This window comes from Parambassis ranga, chromosome 19, assembly GCF_900634625.1.
Source record: "Parambassis ranga chromosome 19, fParRan2.1, whole genome shotgun sequence".
Classification (NCBI taxonomy): Eukaryota; Metazoa; Chordata; class Actinopteri; family Ambassidae; genus Parambassis; species Parambassis ranga.
Window position 1 is genome coordinate 14,292,391 of NC_041039.1, and position 16,364 is coordinate 14,308,754.

The 16,364-nt window shown below is 41.6% G+C and overlaps 1 protein-coding gene across 1 annotated transcript in view; it reads left to right on the forward strand.

The window, feature by feature from the left end:
* tln2b (talin 2b) overlaps positions 1-16,364 on the forward strand; it is a 69,784-nt gene that overhangs the window by 29,961 nt on the left and 23,459 nt on the right. The window contains exons 7-25 of the mRNA XM_028431014.1: positions 2,598-2,725; positions 3,033-3,096; positions 3,275-3,379; positions 5,737-5,892; positions 6,742-6,843; positions 6,932-7,008; positions 8,056-8,239; positions 8,916-9,029; positions 9,382-9,490; positions 9,986-10,194; positions 10,397-10,495; positions 11,077-11,244; positions 11,382-11,676; positions 12,557-12,723; positions 13,478-13,606; positions 14,732-14,845; positions 15,230-15,343; positions 15,465-15,599; positions 15,772-15,900. Of these exons, the coding sequence (XP_028286815.1) occupies positions 2,598-2,725; positions 3,033-3,096; positions 3,275-3,379; positions 5,737-5,892; positions 6,742-6,843; positions 6,932-7,008; positions 8,056-8,239; positions 8,916-9,029; positions 9,382-9,490; positions 9,986-10,194; positions 10,397-10,495; positions 11,077-11,244; positions 11,382-11,676; positions 12,557-12,723; positions 13,478-13,606; positions 14,732-14,845; positions 15,230-15,343; positions 15,465-15,599; positions 15,772-15,900 (2,598 nt within the window). The remainder of the gene's footprint in view (positions 1-2,597; positions 2,726-3,032; positions 3,097-3,274; positions 3,380-5,736; positions 5,893-6,741; positions 6,844-6,931; positions 7,009-8,055; positions 8,240-8,915; positions 9,030-9,381; positions 9,491-9,985; positions 10,195-10,396; positions 10,496-11,076; positions 11,245-11,381; positions 11,677-12,556; positions 12,724-13,477; positions 13,607-14,731; positions 14,846-15,229; positions 15,344-15,464; positions 15,600-15,771; positions 15,901-16,364) is intronic.

Below are 16,364 nucleotides of genomic sequence, written 5' to 3' on the forward strand. Positions count from 1 at the left end.
TTCACATCTCAGAGGCTCTAATTTGTCACTGTGTTAAAAAAGGCCAAACTGAGTCAGTAGAGGGATCTGTATAGTGAAATAGTTAGAGCTTCTCTTCTCCTTTCTTTGCTTTCCTTTTTTCACACAGTCGCTTCATTTATATTTTTAACATCCCTTCATTCAAAACTCAGTCGGACTAATTGAATTCAGACTGTAGAGATGATGACATTATTGCTGAAAATCTTTTGACAGAGCAGCCCTGCAAATGTGTATAATGATCTCAATATTCATGATTTGAAGCTTCCATGATGTCAAACCCAAAAACACTCCCTCCCACCCACACACACACACATACACACACACACATATTTAATAGAAGCAATGCCAGTAACAGACTAATCTTCTTTAGTACTCTCAGCTGCCACTCCCTTTGTATTATTACCAGGAACAAACATCCATATACAATAGCATCACCCAGTGTATCTTTTTGCTTTTATTTTTGCTAACGTGTTAAAGTAATGATTTGTATGATGAGGCAAGGTCAGATAAACAATCTGTGGTATTCAGTCTTTTCAACTAATGCTCTGCCACCCTTCTGAAGGTAACATCATTTTATGATGACAAGTACTGAAAAATGAGCAACACCGTCAAGAGACAGGATGAAAAAAATAGATCAATATATTCCTTAATTTGTATACAATAAAATTCTTTGGCTCACTGATTTATCAGCAGCCATCCCACTATGTGCGTTTAGTGTCTATAGTGCATCTCTACGTCAGCATTTATTTTTATGGCTGTATTGTATTTTGTGTGCTCCGCTGGGCCTCGGTGGACTGGTTGACCTCAATGCTATAGCCTGAGGATGTATGTGTCACAGCTTCTGATGTCTTGTGCTTCATTTCCACTCATACAGCTCTATTAAAAGGTCCTAGAACCAGTTGCTGTACCACTTGCCATAGCTGATATATTAAGAAGTAGGATTATCTGACCAGTCATTTGACAGCACGACTGCTTAGTATAAGGATTGATCAGATATGAGCTTGTTCCAATAGTTTTGTATCTTTTCTCAGTTCTTTCCTCATGAATGTGATACTGTATTGACATGACAACAGAGTAGCATCCAGGTTGCTTATCATGTGTGTGCCAAGCTGTTATTTCTGAGCCAACTCAGCAGCTGAGCCTGAATCCACTGTGGTTTCTGGCTACCTGACTGTTGTTACATTTACCACTCTGCTGGAAATGGACTCCCTTATTCTCGACTGATCAAATGAATCACCTTCGTTTTAGGATGTATGTTATCATTTTATGTTATCATTTTTAGATCACCAGGTATCAATGAAACTGAGATATAAGTCTGATATTTACTGGTGAGATTTCACAGAATAAATCCATATAAATAAAGTGTGTATGGAAAATACTAAGGAAATAAAGGTCCTTAATCATTCGCTCTCTGCCTAACAAATGACCACAAGAGAAAAAAAAACTACATCATATTTTACATTTTAGTTCTCACTAACTATCTAAAAACAGTCTCTCATTCTCTCTGTTGTTGCATACTGAATAATTACTTTATATATGTGCGGTTTATTGGTTGCTTTTTTATATTTTGCCACCAATCTGCATACCAAGCAGTACTTGCGCTAAAATTAGAGCATTCAGCGGTGCCATTATTCCTCGCATCACACTTCAAATTAATACTGCCTTGTGAACAGCACATATCAGAGTGAATGGCATGTGTGAGGGCTAATTTTAGAGTGTCTTCTTGTGTTCAGTAAGAGCTTATGTACTCCACTGTGAATTGCACTTGGGAAAGGACTTGATTGTGAGTGGAGGAGATTGTTGTCCTCATTACAGCAGTAAGCTGCTGTTTAGTTTTTCATTGATGTAATGGGACGTAAGAAGGAGTCGAGTCCACGCCGTGCACTGATATGCTAATGCTAAAAGCACAAATGGAGCCTCTTTCAGTGTCAGCAAGGCCTATCAGCTTTTGGAGCCATTAAATTTGCAGTAGTAACCTAGAAAGAGAGTGATAGAGGACAGAGAGAGAGAGAGAGGGGGGGGGGGGGGTAGAGAGAGAGAGAGAGGGAGAGCTACCCCCCTGGAGAAAACAGCACACAGGGACATCCATTTGAAAGATGTCAACAAAGCCTTCTTCCTTTCCATCTAAATGTGAAGATAATATAGACAGCCTCTCTGAAAGTGCACTGAAACATAAGTGGTGCCTTAACAGCACCAAACAGGCGCAAAGAGGAAAAATATCTTATATTTCTTTAAAATACACAGAGGGCCGTGCAGTAATGCTGTAAAAGACTGCAGTTCTTTAATAAGTTTTCCTTTTTAATAACAGATAATGGACCACGATGAGATGCTCTTATATTTGAGAGTTGGCAGAATTACTTTTGTTGTCAAAAACAAATCTTTATTTTTCTCCCCTGTGTGAATAAGTCTGAGTTACGGTGCATACGCACACAGACAACATCCTTTCTCAAGTGCTTTCTCTCAATGCTCTGCTTGGTGAATTTTGGATAATTCTCATACCTTTGTAGTTCTAACCCTTTCCTGGGTTGAAGTGTTACTCCCTCACCTCCTCCCTCTTCCTCCCTTCATGTCTCCTCCAGGCTAGGGATGATATATTGAATGGATCCCACCCTGTCTCCTTTGATAAAGCCTGTGAGTTTGCCGGGATCCAGGCTCAGATCCAGTTCGGGCCACACGTGGAGCACAAGCACAAGCCTGGATTTCTGGAGTAAGATTTTGTTATCAAAAATATTCACTAATACCAACATTTGAAATAACCCTGTGTGCACGTTGTGTTCTTTTACATGTTCAGTTCACAGCTGTACAGCGGTAGTTATCTCCTGCTTTAGTACAGACTGTTACTTCAGGGATTTCCTCCTGTGGAAAGCTCAGGGGTGATGTCAGCTGTTACAACTGTTTTCTGATATGTAGACAGAAAGGCAAGAATGACCTCATATGTAGAGGTATGTTAATAGAAAAGGAAATGCCTGTAGCTCACACAAGTAACCGTGTAAAAATGCCATTTATCTCTATAGCCTGAAGGAGTTCCTACCTAAAGAGTACATCAAGCAGCGAGGGGCCGAGAAGAAAATATTTCAAGTATGTACATTACATTGCATTTCTAAAAAAAATAATGTGTTTGAAACTTTGCACAACCCAAAGGAATTACAGTAATTTGTTCTTATCGATGCATAAAATAGCATTATGCATACATAACCACAACATTTCAAGTGTGTTATGACATGTTCAGTTAGAGATGTTTCTGTTGTTTGTCCAGGAACATAAAAACTGTGGAGAGATGACAGAGATTGAGGGAAAAGTGAAGTACGTGAAGCTTGCCAGGTCCCTGCAGACATATGGAGTGTCCTTCTTCCTGGTAAAGGTAAGAGATAAAGCCATGCAAGAAGAAGAAGAAAAAAGTACATTTGCACATTATTACAAGCATCAGAACAATAAGCAGGAAATATGCTCTGGAAAAAAATGGATTTCTGCCCCTAAAGGTTAATTACATCTTGGATTTTATATTAGTTGCTGGTTTGTTTACTTGTGTGATATTCTGACAGTGTGTGCAATGTTGCAACATTACCTCTGCAGCCATGGATCCTGGGGAGTGCAGTAGTGTAGGTAAATACGTTATTGATCCCGTAAGGGGAAATTGTTGTATATGGTGAAGTGCTGTCCTTTCTGGTGGATTATCTCATGATTTTATTTATAAATATACAGTAGTCAAAAGGTGAGAAAGGCGATTGTGCCTTGTAATACAGAAATGTTTGTCAGAATTACACAGACTCATAAGTGTGACATCACCATATTTACTGTCTTCACCATGTCCTTGTCCTATTTCTGTGTCTGCCCAATTGACTTCTGTATCCATAATAATGGTGCATTGGAAGGAATAGTGTGTAGTTTCTACATATGTTTGTATTTCCTTTCAAAATAGGGATTAAGGGAGGCTCACTAATAAAAGCCTGGCCTGCTCTGATTGGTCAGCCCCAATGGCCTGAGCAGGCACCACCTACCATTCAGCATCAGCTCTGCTGATTGTGGAGGACAGAAGAAGGATGAGGGATAGACGTGTAATTAAAAGGTAGACGTATTATTTAAAGAAAGAGTTTTATTTAAGGAGCGCAGCCACATCTAATCTAATGGGGGATTCTCCTCACAGCACAGTGTCAACATAACTGATGCAAATGAAGGCCAAAGTTATAAAAATAAAATTATAATTTTCATTTCATATTTATCATTTTAATTAAACATTGGGTTATAACACAAAGCCATGCGCTAATGAATGGCAGCTGTGATTAGAAAGCTGTTCTGTTACTCGCTGTTCTGCCAGGCAGGTATGAAAGCTTGTTGAAAACACCAAAAGCCCCATTATCACAACAAATCAGTAGCTTCAGAGTAGGAGCTTGTGCGCCTGCCGTTCCACAGCACACTCAGTGCTGTGAAATACTTGTGACAATGGCAATTCTGTTCTGTTCTGGTTTGGCAAACACAAAAGTGGACTGGAAGTGCAGCATGTGAATGGGATGAAGTTGCACCAGCAGGTATTACAAAAGCTCTCTGACAGCAGCCCATTTGGCTAAGAACTTCCAGGAAAAAAAAGAGGTGCAGTTGTCTGCTGGGGTCTTAATGGACGATAAATAGAATGTTTGGCCTCGTAGTTAAAGCAAACTGCAGGGTTCAAATTATCATTGTGTGCAAGAGTGCGCGTCCATCGACATGTACGAGCGCTGTCTGTGTTCAATGAGGGGACGCAGTGATGGAGATTTCAAGACTGTTAAATAATTCACTCCAGCTGCACTCTGCTCTTGATGCTTGCGAAGGCAAATGCACAGACCTGGCTTTGGTGAAGCATTTATTGTAACTTTCCATTACTCATCTGTCAGTCTTTAATCACTGCAGGTTTTAGCTTGGCGGCCATTGTATTGCTGTAAAGATAACAGAAGTGGAAACAGTGTGTATAGAAAATAAATAAGTATGTGTGTGCATGTAAGTCTGTTTGTAGCGGCCATGCAAGCAGGTACATGTACAATGAAGCCTCCCCTTTTGTTGCATAGGCAGATTTTTTTTTCCCAGCAACAATCAAGGTTAAGCAATTTAAAAGAAAACACTTCCACTTTAGATTAGAAAATCACACTTCCTGCTTGACTATAGCAGCAATAAATACGATGTTAAAATGTAACGTAAGACAATGGAAGTTTTTAATAAACCTTTGCATAAAGATATCATGAACTCTAGAATAATGTTATCTGTCCTTGTGTTTGAGAGCACTGGTCCTGGTCCTGGTCCTGCTGTTGTATCGTCAGTTTGTCCCTGTGTATAAAAAAAAATGAATGAACATTTCTACAGGCTGCCTGTTAATTTTTGTTTTGTCCTCCGCACCCCTGGAGGGGAGCCAAGTGTAGGCTTGGTGTCTGAAGTGAGCTGTAATAGATTTTCTGTGGGCAGAGAGTGGAGGGCAGTGGAGCTGGTGGAAGCACCATGCTGCTGTGCTGACAGTGACTAAACCCTGTGGAGACCCTGCTCAATAAAGCAGCAGTTAAACAAGGCTGAACTCTGCTGGGTCACTTCACAGCTGCCTTTCTCCCTCTCTCCATTTGAGGCTTCGAGCCACAGACACAGCGTTGTCTTACAGCAGAACGTCAAGAATTATCATGCGTTCACACCTTGAATGAATCATCCGTGTAGGTGTTTAGCACTGACATAAATGTTGTCTGATGTTTTCCTATCTGACAGGAAAAGATGAAGGGTAAAAATAAGTTGGTCCCTCGGCTGCTGGGAATAACCAAGGAGTCAGTGATGCGAGTGGATGAGAAGACGAAGGATGTGGTGCAGGAATGGCCTCTGACAACAGTCAAAAGATGGGCGGCTTCCCCCAAGAGCTTCACTTTGGTACAGTGTGACTCTCAGCACTAAGTTTGAAGCATGCATGTATGTATTCATGTGCACGGTGGGACGTACGGCTCTGCGATCAGTGTGGTTAGGTTACTTTAAAAATAGATTTCACAACACATTTCAGAACAAATCATAACTAAAGAACAATTTTTAATTGACCTTTTATTTCCCAGTGAAAACCAGTAAACCAACACCTTTAAATGTAAACTGTTAGCAACTCATTTTTATTCTAATGTGGCACATGTATTGTTATACACCCCCAATACTGTCTGCAACATTTTTTTGTTTTCCGATGGGTACAAACAGCATTCTAAAAATGTTGAGACCTCAGACTGCAGCTCTTCATCAGCTAGCCAGCTATTTCATCTGGGTTAACAAAGGATTCCTGGGGGAGAACGTGCAGAATTTAGATGTATTATTTATCTGAAAGCTTTTTCAATTTTCTTTAACCAGCTATGGGCTCTTCTCTTCCTGTACTGAAAAGAAATTCTACTCCATTTAAAGATTAATAGATTATGCAAATTTTGCAAAGTATACTCTGAGGTATATTTGCCAACATTGATTTAAACTAAAAATACTCACCCGTGCATCGCTTGAGGATGTTTTGAAGTGGAGCCGTTTTCTGATGCAATACATCATTTTTAATCTGCTCTATGGAAACCATCGTTAGGAAAGAAAAAAGATGAAGGTGCTGCCAAGTGGATTCAAACCCCCTAACCACCAGCAGGACATTTTTATTCATCTGTGCACAGATGGCAAGGTTTTTTATTAGGTATAGAAATTGTCTGTGGTCTAGATGTTAACATACTGTGACTGAGTCTCTGCTGTTTTTATTGCCTTGTAAAGGATTTTGGAGAGTACCAGGAAAGTTACTACTCCGTCCAAACTACAGAAGGAGAGCAGATATCCCAACTTATCGCCGGATACATCGACATCATTCTCAAAAAGGTACAGAGTGCAAATTAAATCTTACTGAATTATTTCCAGTTCCCTGTCCATGTATTGTTCACCCAGTCGGTTAATTGTCTCCCTACAGAAGCAGAGTAAGGATCGTTTCGGCCTTGAGGGAGATGAAGAATCCACGATGCTGGAGGAATCGGTTTCCCCTAAGAAGTGAGACGTGTTTGTGTACAGCAGGAAACCGCTGACCATTCTGATTCACTCAGTCTAGTTATCCTTTCTCATGAATTTAAACCTCGTTGTTTAATTGTGCATGTAATTACATTTCTGCCTGCCCAGCACTATACTCCCCAAGAGAACTAATGTTAGAATTAAACACAAAAACAGCACTTTGAATTTTCAAATAACAACACTGCTCTCAGAATACAACTTGTTCAAGACCTTCCTTGTGTGATTTCTGTGCAACTGCCTGAGGGTAAAAATGATCTTATTTTTGTATTATAAAAGAGAGCTGAGCCATTTACAGGCTACAGTATCACGCAGGTTAAGATATCAACTGGTTGGAGGTTCTTTTGTTCAGTATTATGCATCTCCCAGCTGATTACTGTCTCTCGTGATTTTCTTGTGTAGCTTAGTGATTGATGGAAATGATGGTAAAACTGGTACAGAACAGCTCCACCACACAGAGTTTGGGAATTTGTTATCACTGGAAATCCACATGGCACCATATTCCTGCTGCTTATGGGCCAATTGACTCATGTTGTGGTTCTCAGTACAAAAACATAATTGCTGCCTCTCAAAACAAGCCATAATTAAGCAATGGAGTCAGGAACATCTGTTGAGTTGGGCATGAAAACACATTTTTCTGTATAATATTTTTTCTGACAATGCGTTCTCACTGTAGGAAGAGCTGTTGGTCCGTGGTAATTGTTTTAATTATAATATTGTGGGTTTTTTTGTCATCTAAATTAGTGGCGGTCGTGTTATTATCTGGATCAATTATCAGAATTTAAAGATCCATATGTCGGTGTGAGTTTTGTTTACACATTCAGACTATTAAAACTGGATATAATACAAGATTAAATAACAAGCACCACGTCTCTTTACAGCCTGCCTGCTTTAACAACAATGTGAAGGCAGCGCTTGTTGTAATTTTACCTGATGTTACTGTCTTTTACTGTTAACATCTGAAAACCTTCAACTGCATCTGCATAAACTGTAAAAACACTGACGTTTGTTTCCTTTCTGCTTCTATTGAAGGTCCACAATTTTACAGCAGCAATTCAATCGTGTTGGCCGAGTGGAGCACGGCTCAGTTGCCCTTCCAGGTATAATTCGGTCTGGGTCTATTGGCGGCCCTGACACCTTCAATATGGGTACTATGCCCTCTGCCCAGCAGCAAATCACCACAGGGCAGATGCACAGAGGACACATGCCCCCGCTGGTGAGTGAGAGCATTTTCACTTAGCGGGAGTGTCACATTTCCCCCGAGAGTCTCACCATATTTTCGTATCATCATCAAACATTTGACCGGTCTCTGCTACTTATCATGTTGAATTATTGAAAGGAAACAGTTAAACATATTTTTAAAACAGAGCTTAAAACAGATTTTTATATAACTGGAGAGATAAGGAAAGGATAAATACACATAACAAAATAATCAGCAGTTAATAACTAGTATAATTAGCTAAACATAGTAGTTGTATGGTAGTTTAAAGTTGATAATCGGCATGCTCCTGGTTTGTCTGTCACTGCTATGTTGTATTTGGAGCTATAAAGAAGCACTGGGACAAGGCTTTTGACACATTTGGTCATACATTTATGAAAAAAAATGCTCCTTATCGAAGCTAAAATTGAGTGTATATCAGTTTTGTTTATATTTTAGTAATAATATGTGTGAGCCATAGAAATCTGAACATTAGAGGATGAGAAAAGGACACACACAACACAGTGAGGTATGTTATTCTCTCCGGTTTTATGTAAATATGATCCACAAAGAAATATTATTTGTGGACCACGGTGAACAATATAAATACACATGAAAGTGAAATTATGAACAAAAGTTTTCTTCACTTTCACATTTAAAGGCCATCTGTCCTTTTATTGCTCTGTGCTGTCAGAGTCTAGCCCAGCAGGCCCTGATGGGGACCATCAACAGCAGTATGCAGGCTGTGCAGAAGGCTCAGGCTGACCTGGGACATGTAGATAATCTGCCTCCACTGGGCCATGACTTGGTGAGTCACACTACACCAGTTACTACAAAAATGTTGTAGGAAAGCTGCAGCATGTGTAGAGTTCTACTTTTCTTCAGCATGAGATTGTGTGCTTTATGAAAAGGAAGGAAAGCATGGCTTAAAAGGAATCAAGAATTCTAATCACACCAAAGTCCAGCAGATTTCTCAAATATAATTAAGATGTTGAGCTGACTGTAAATTTGGAGGCTGCATTTAATGCTTGACTGTTTCCAAAGCCAAAGGTGTTGTACTGGCCTAGTCCTTTAATCCTGCACAAGAAAGCTGATATGAGCTGAAAATCGCCCACTGTGATGAATGCCAATAGCTCTCATTTTTTTCCCTCCACCCAAAGGCCTCCAGAGTTTGGGTTCAGAACAAAGTGGATGAATCCAAACATGAAATCCACTCTCAGGTTGATGCCATCACTGCTGGAACAGCATCTGTGGTCAATCTCACTGCAGGTAAGTCAACAGAAGACAGCGAAACAGATCAAAAATGGGACATGGCTGTTTTCACTTTTCTTTAGTGTTTTGTGTTAGACAATCAAGAAAAAATTCTTTCTACCCGTAAATAACTCTTGAAGTTGTTGTCCCAAAGCTGAGATCACTGGCAATGTCTCTCTCAGCTCCTCAGGTAACTTGGTACGATGCCAGACAAGTTCCAGCCAGCCTTTTGCAGGGTCTTAATCTCACCTTGCCATCTGTTTTGTTGCACTTATACTCCCTCCACTATCTACAGAGTTTTTCTTCTTCACGGCCACTTGCTTCATCAACATGCTCATCTCTGTGGAACCATTTCAAATGGGCTCTAATTATGACACTGACACTGATGTGTGTGTTACAGCATATGACACGCTAGCTGCCCTGTGGCTTAGAGAAATCAATGTGGCAGCAGCATAACAAATTAAGATGCCCAGCAGAGATGTATTTTGATGACGCTTGTCCATCCTCCTGCAGGTGAGCCCACAGAAACAGACTACACAGCAGTGGGCTGTGCCATCACCACCATTTCCTCCAACCTCACGGAAATGTCCAAGGGCGTCAAGCTGCTAGCGGCGTTAATGGACGATGAGGTGGGCAGCGGACACAGGCTCATGGGAGCTGCCAGGATGTTAGCTGGAGCTGTGTCTGATCTGCTCAGATCTGTTGAGCCGGCTGCTGCTGAGGCAAGGCCCTACTGATTATTATACTGATTTGCATTCTCATCTGTAATCTCAAAGACACACTCACTGTTCAACGGCACACTTTTTGGCACAGTGAATGTTTTTTCTAGGCGGATTTTGGAGTCTGTTTTAGATGACTTGTGAGAGCCTCTGAATGAGCAGGCCTAGCCTCTGTAATGAATGTGGTGATGTCATCCTCATACAGCCCAGACAGACGGTGCTGACTGCAGCAGGAAGCATTGGACAGGCCAGCGGGGACCTGCTCCGTCACATGGGGGAGGGCGAGACTGATGAGAAGTTCCAGGTTGGACGCCGCCTACTCACTGTTCCTATGACACTGCCTGCCAAACCAGAAGACACTCATTCACAGGCCCCCTATAAAAATGTCAATATACATTTATGTAATCATTTCCGGCTTTTGTCCCTTTGCAAAATAACTGTTAGAAGGAATGCAGCATCCCGAATCTCCATTAATACAAACCTGTGCTATCTGCCTCATTTATTTTTCTGCACTGAAATTAATTTACCTGCCTCATACACCTCAGTTTAGATGTCCTCTCGTGGCTCTTTTTAGTGAAAAGAGAGCTCATAAATCATCCACACTCTTGGCTCATTAACCTTGAGCCAGTATTCTTCTCCAGCATTAAAACAATGTAATCTGTAATCCAAATGCTATACTTGAAAACACAGATGTAATTTATTACCCTCATCCTGAAAATCATTATCGGTTTTATCCTCTTCCTTGTTGTTGTTAAACTGCTGTTGCTCCTTGTGCAGTAATCAACTGAACAAAACAGGTTATAAACATTTACTTTCTGCCCCCTCCAGCCACATGTGTGCAGCTGTGCTGTGTTTCAGTGAAGGACATAGATTAATATGTTGCAGGACACCCTGATGAATCTCGCCAAAGCAGTGGCCAATGCAGCTGCTATGTTAGTCCTGAAGGCCAAGAATGTGGCCCAGGTGGCCGAGGACACCATATTGCAGAACCGGGTGATCGCAGCTGCCACTCAGTGTGCCCTGTCCACCTCCCAGCTGGTAGCCTGCACCAAGGTACTGATCTAATACTCATTCATTTCAGCCGAGTATGTTAAGGACCTCATGATCCACTGATTGCTTTAGATTAATCTCTTGAAAGCAATAGAAACATTGAAAGAAACATTGTTTGCCAATGTCGATGTGTGGTGCAGGTGGTGAGCCCGACCATCAGCTCCCCTGTGTGTCAGGAGCAGCTTGTCGAGGCCGGGAAGCTGGTGGACCGTTCTGTGGAAACCTGCGTTAAAGCTTGCCGCTCGGCCAGCGACGACAGCGAGCTGCTGAAGCAAGTTGGGGCAGCAGCTGGTGTGGTGAGCCAGGCCCTTAGCGACCTACTGCAACACGTCCGCCACTACGCCAGCTGCGGAGAGCCCATTGGGCGCTATGACCAGGCCACGGATACAATAATGAATGTGACCGAAAACATATTCACCTCCATGGGTGATGCTGGTGAGTACTGATACCTGGTTTCACATGACTGATGTGTTTTGAATACATCAAAGGCTAACCATTAAGTGATCTTAGGAAAATTCCTACCTATTCTAAAAACTCAGGCTATTAGTTATTGAGCCAGGAATCATGTCATCCAAAACCACCACAGAGTTCTCAGTCTGGTCTCAATCAGCAATGAAGAGGCTTTGAAATTTAACAGGAAACACATGAACTGGGCATTTTTGGAAGGACAAACATGTAACTTCTATAAATCAACATGAAAAAATGAAAATTGTTAGCAATAGATCAGCATGCTATGGCAAGTGTTCATTCCATAGATAGAGTATAGGCTGATTCCCCAAGGACACAGGATGTAGGTCGTAAAGCACTTACATGTTTCTCATTGACTTCCCTGGCTGAGTTATTTCAAGCTGAAGGTAGGTGTTTGGGAAACCTATCTTTTTATAGCAGGTGAGTGGGGAGATGTTACATATTTTCCAAAGATTTCTATTTTAGTGTGACTCACTGGAAACCTTCAGCTGTAAGAGTACAGGAAGGTGAACAATGGTGTGATTACACAAAGCAGAAACATGGGGGGCCAGATAGCATGATGACTGAATACACAGCGTTACACAAATTATGTTTTTTATTTTATTGAATCAATACTAGGGCCGTCAGCTATTTTATCACTACTGTTGGTTGCATATCAAGAAATATGCACGTAAAACATTTATGTTGACAACTCATTACTTTCTTTAATATCTGGCTGTTAAAATAGATGCAGATTAACACAGTTTATCTTTGCAGTACAAGATGAATTTCAGGTTTACTATGGACTTACCTGCTGCCGCTTTCTTTGTACATAATGTTGCTGTTTTTGATGTTTGCATCTGTACAGGCGAGATGGTACGCCAGGCCAGGGTGTTAGCCCAAGCCACCTCCGACCTGGTCAACGCCATGCGCTCAGACGCAGAGGCGGAAGTTGATGTTGACAACTCTAAGAAACTGCTCGCTGCGGCCAAACTCCTGGCTGATGCCACAGCTCGGATGGTGGAGGCTGCAAAGGTATGAGAGTATCAGGTTTGTTCTCACTATGCAGAAGAGGTGAAGAGTGTTTACTTCAAAGAAGTAACATAATCGAATTGCACCCTGTCATAATCACATTACTTTACTCTTCTTTGATTAGAAGTTTATTCCAAATGAATGCAGTTGACACATTTATCACTATTATAACCTCATTACCTGCAATCAGGATGATTGAACTGTTGATGTTGTGCAGGTTGTGTAAATATTCTGTGACTGCAGTGGTGTTCCTGTACTGTGTGAGAAACACTAGGTTAACGTGATATTAAAAATCTGAGCTCAATTGCTCTTCAATGATAGAAAACAAGTCTTGGCTTTAATGTGCGTTCTTGCTACCAGCATCATTTCTCATCCAAAATAAAAGGGTGCAGCATCAGTGGCTCTTAATGAGCCCCTGGCACTGTGGAGCAGGATGTTATCAGTGTGATATACCCAGGCAAGTGAAATGCTGCTTATGGCTCGTTAGATGTTTTTGATCTGTGACACATTAATTACCACATCACTGCCATTATCAAAGAGGAAGTGAGGTCCTGGCACTGACGGTTTCCTTGGAAACTGAAGTGAGCTGCTCTGTCTCACCTCTTTGCATCCGATGTAAAGTGTCCATGACCAGAGTTATTAAACTTTTATTGCTGTGATCACATAGACATTATTATGCATGATCTGTATTTACATATGTGACTGTACATGTACACCTGCATGTGTGTGCATTTAATGTGTGTCGGTGTGCTCTCAGGGGGCGGCTGCCTACCCAGAGAATGAAGACCAGCAGCAGAGGCTCAGAGAGGCTGCCGAAGGGCTCCGTGTTGCCACTAACGCTGCAGCTCAGAATGCAATAAAGAAAAAGCTAGTCAACAGGCTGGAGGTGAGTCATCCGAGACACATCTTTGTGCTGTATGACCTCAGTCTAAATGAAACCCTTATCTTTGCCAGCAAAGATGTCAAATAAACATCTCTTTCTGTCTTATTTTTTTACGCCTGTACTACAAACATGTTAAATGAAGGAGAAATAATTGGAAAACTTAGACACTGAACTAAAAGGAAACACAAATGCAAATAATGAAATGCCTCAGTACTAATTTGTACAAATACGACCCATTTATTATATTTGTCTGTTATTTTTGTCTTGTAGCAGTGAGCTATAAATCCCATTACTGCTGTGAATGAACTATCTGAGTGTAAAGATCTGTGTTTAGCCCTTGGTATCATTTTGCCCCTAATGACTACCCCCTCTCTGCTCTGGAACACCCAATGTTCAATTTCCCCTAGCACATAAACTATGCATTACCCAGGGCTGGGATCAGTCTGCTATCAGACATGCATCTCAGTCCGCCTCCCTCCATCAGATGGTCACAGTAATGGTGCTAATAGTCCCCTCCATCAAGGCAGCACGTAAGCCAGTGAAGAAGAGTGTTTGGAATGTCCAAGTGTGCATGAACAACACTGATCACAGACACCAAGGCCACTCATGATGGCTTAATTTTATTATACAATTGCTGTGGATATCCCCATTCTGATAAAATAACACACAGAAAGTTCCAACATCTACAGGACATTCAGGATGAACTGCAGTGTAAAATACTACCTGATGTACCTTTATGATAAATTGTACTTGGATATCGTCATAATTTTCCTGTGTATAATGAGATAATAGATTTCATTTAGTTTTCCATTCTTGCCTCCTCATCCACTCTTCAAAGCTCATCTTGTCACTATGAACTAATGTGAGTTAATTCACACATTTTTAGGAACATAGCAACGGCAATACTGACTGTCTCATGAAGTAGAGACTGAGCAGTGAAATCCCTGCCCGTTTCCCCTTCTTTCAGAACACTTTGGTCGTGACCCCTCTCAGTCTGATTGGAGCTCTGCTCTGAATACAGAACATGGCAGCATATTATTGCACAGAGCAGAAATGGTTCTTTCTCTTAGCCAAGCACCACTGTTCAACTTCAGGATAAATCGTCTTCATATTTTATCTCCTGAACAGATCGCTGCTAAGCAGGCAGCGGCTGCTGCTACCCAGACCATCGCAGCTGCCCAAAATGCTGCCGCTTCCAACAAAAATACTGTCTCACACCAACATTTAGTGCACAGCTGCAAGGTATGGTCATGTAATCCGTCTCATGTACTTCTGTGTTTCATAGCTTAGACTGCTATATTTCAGGATTTATTAGAATGTTGCTGGAGTTTCTTAAAGATCAGCTAAAGGCTCTTTAGTTCTGGCAAGAGTCAGAATTCCTTGTGGGTCACTGACCATCACTGTGACCAAGAAAAATGTTGTTTATCCTGTTCCTGTTTATCCCAACAATAATCAGATTGTAAAACATGATTTCTTAGTGCCCACCTTTCAAAACTATCTGCCCTTTAAGTGAAGAAGTCCCTCCATGAGACGTAAAATGTCTTTAAGAAACTCGTTAGTCTTTTTGTGGTACCGTCATGATGCTGTATTGTATGAAGACTACATTAAGAGAATGTTTACTTTCAGGCGGTAGCAGATAGTATCCCCCAGTTGGTGCAGGGCATGAAATGCAGCCAGGCACAACCTGAGGAGCTTGGCCCCCAGCTCGCCCTCATCATGGCCAGCCAGAGCTTCTTACAGGTTAGTTTTTCCATTTAGCACAGTCAGCAACTAGCTATCCCTCCATTACAATAATACAGACAGAACAATGCTCTTAAAGTGTTTATGAGTTTCTTGTTGTATTTCACTCACCGTCCCTTAGCCTGGAAGTAAGATGGTGGCGTCTGCAAAGTCGGCAGTTCCCACTGTGGCCGAGCAGGCTGCCGCTATGCAATTGGGCCAGTGTGCCAAGAATTTAGCTACTTGCCTGGCCGAGCTCAGGACCGCCACCCAGAAGGTATGAATACACAACCCTATTAGAGATGACTTGATCCATCTTAGAGATACAGGAAGTTTGTTGCTACCTTGCATTTATTTGAGTCAACTTCCTGGATGTGATCCAGAGATCCCAGCACATTATGCTAGCTCTGCATCCTGTCAGTAACTTTATGAATGTTTATTGTTTAAAGGCCCACGAAGCCTGTGGTCCTCTGGAGATTGACTCAGCCCTCAAAACTGTGCAGACACTTAAGAGTGAACTTCAGGATGCCAAGATGTCTGTCATTGATGGTCAACTCAAACCTCTTCCCGGAGAAACGGTGAGTACATGGTGACATCTATGATGAGGTTTAATTGGAACATTGTTCTAAAGACATCCCCCATGTAGAGGTACGGGGAGGGGGGGTTATAACATAGTATCCTACTGTCATCTGAGAGTGGACCACAGCAGTAATACATCATCATCATTCAAAATGATGACCAAAGAGCCATGCTGATGATTCAGACGTCACAGCGCCCAGATCAAATGAACAGGTGTTTGACAAGTTACATCCACAGTTCTAAATGGCTGGAGTGTTGTCTTCAATGAGCACTCCTCTTTTCAGCTTCCTGCCACAGATCTGATTTTCTCTTGTTGCAAAAGATTAGTGGAGTTGGCTCTTGGAAAAAAATGTGACCTTTTTACTGGTATTCAACCATCAGCAGTCCCTTTGCTCTAGATAATAAGCGCTGCCTCTTGACCTCGCCGAATTCTTGGAAGTCTTCCCTTAGTGTTGCCATCATG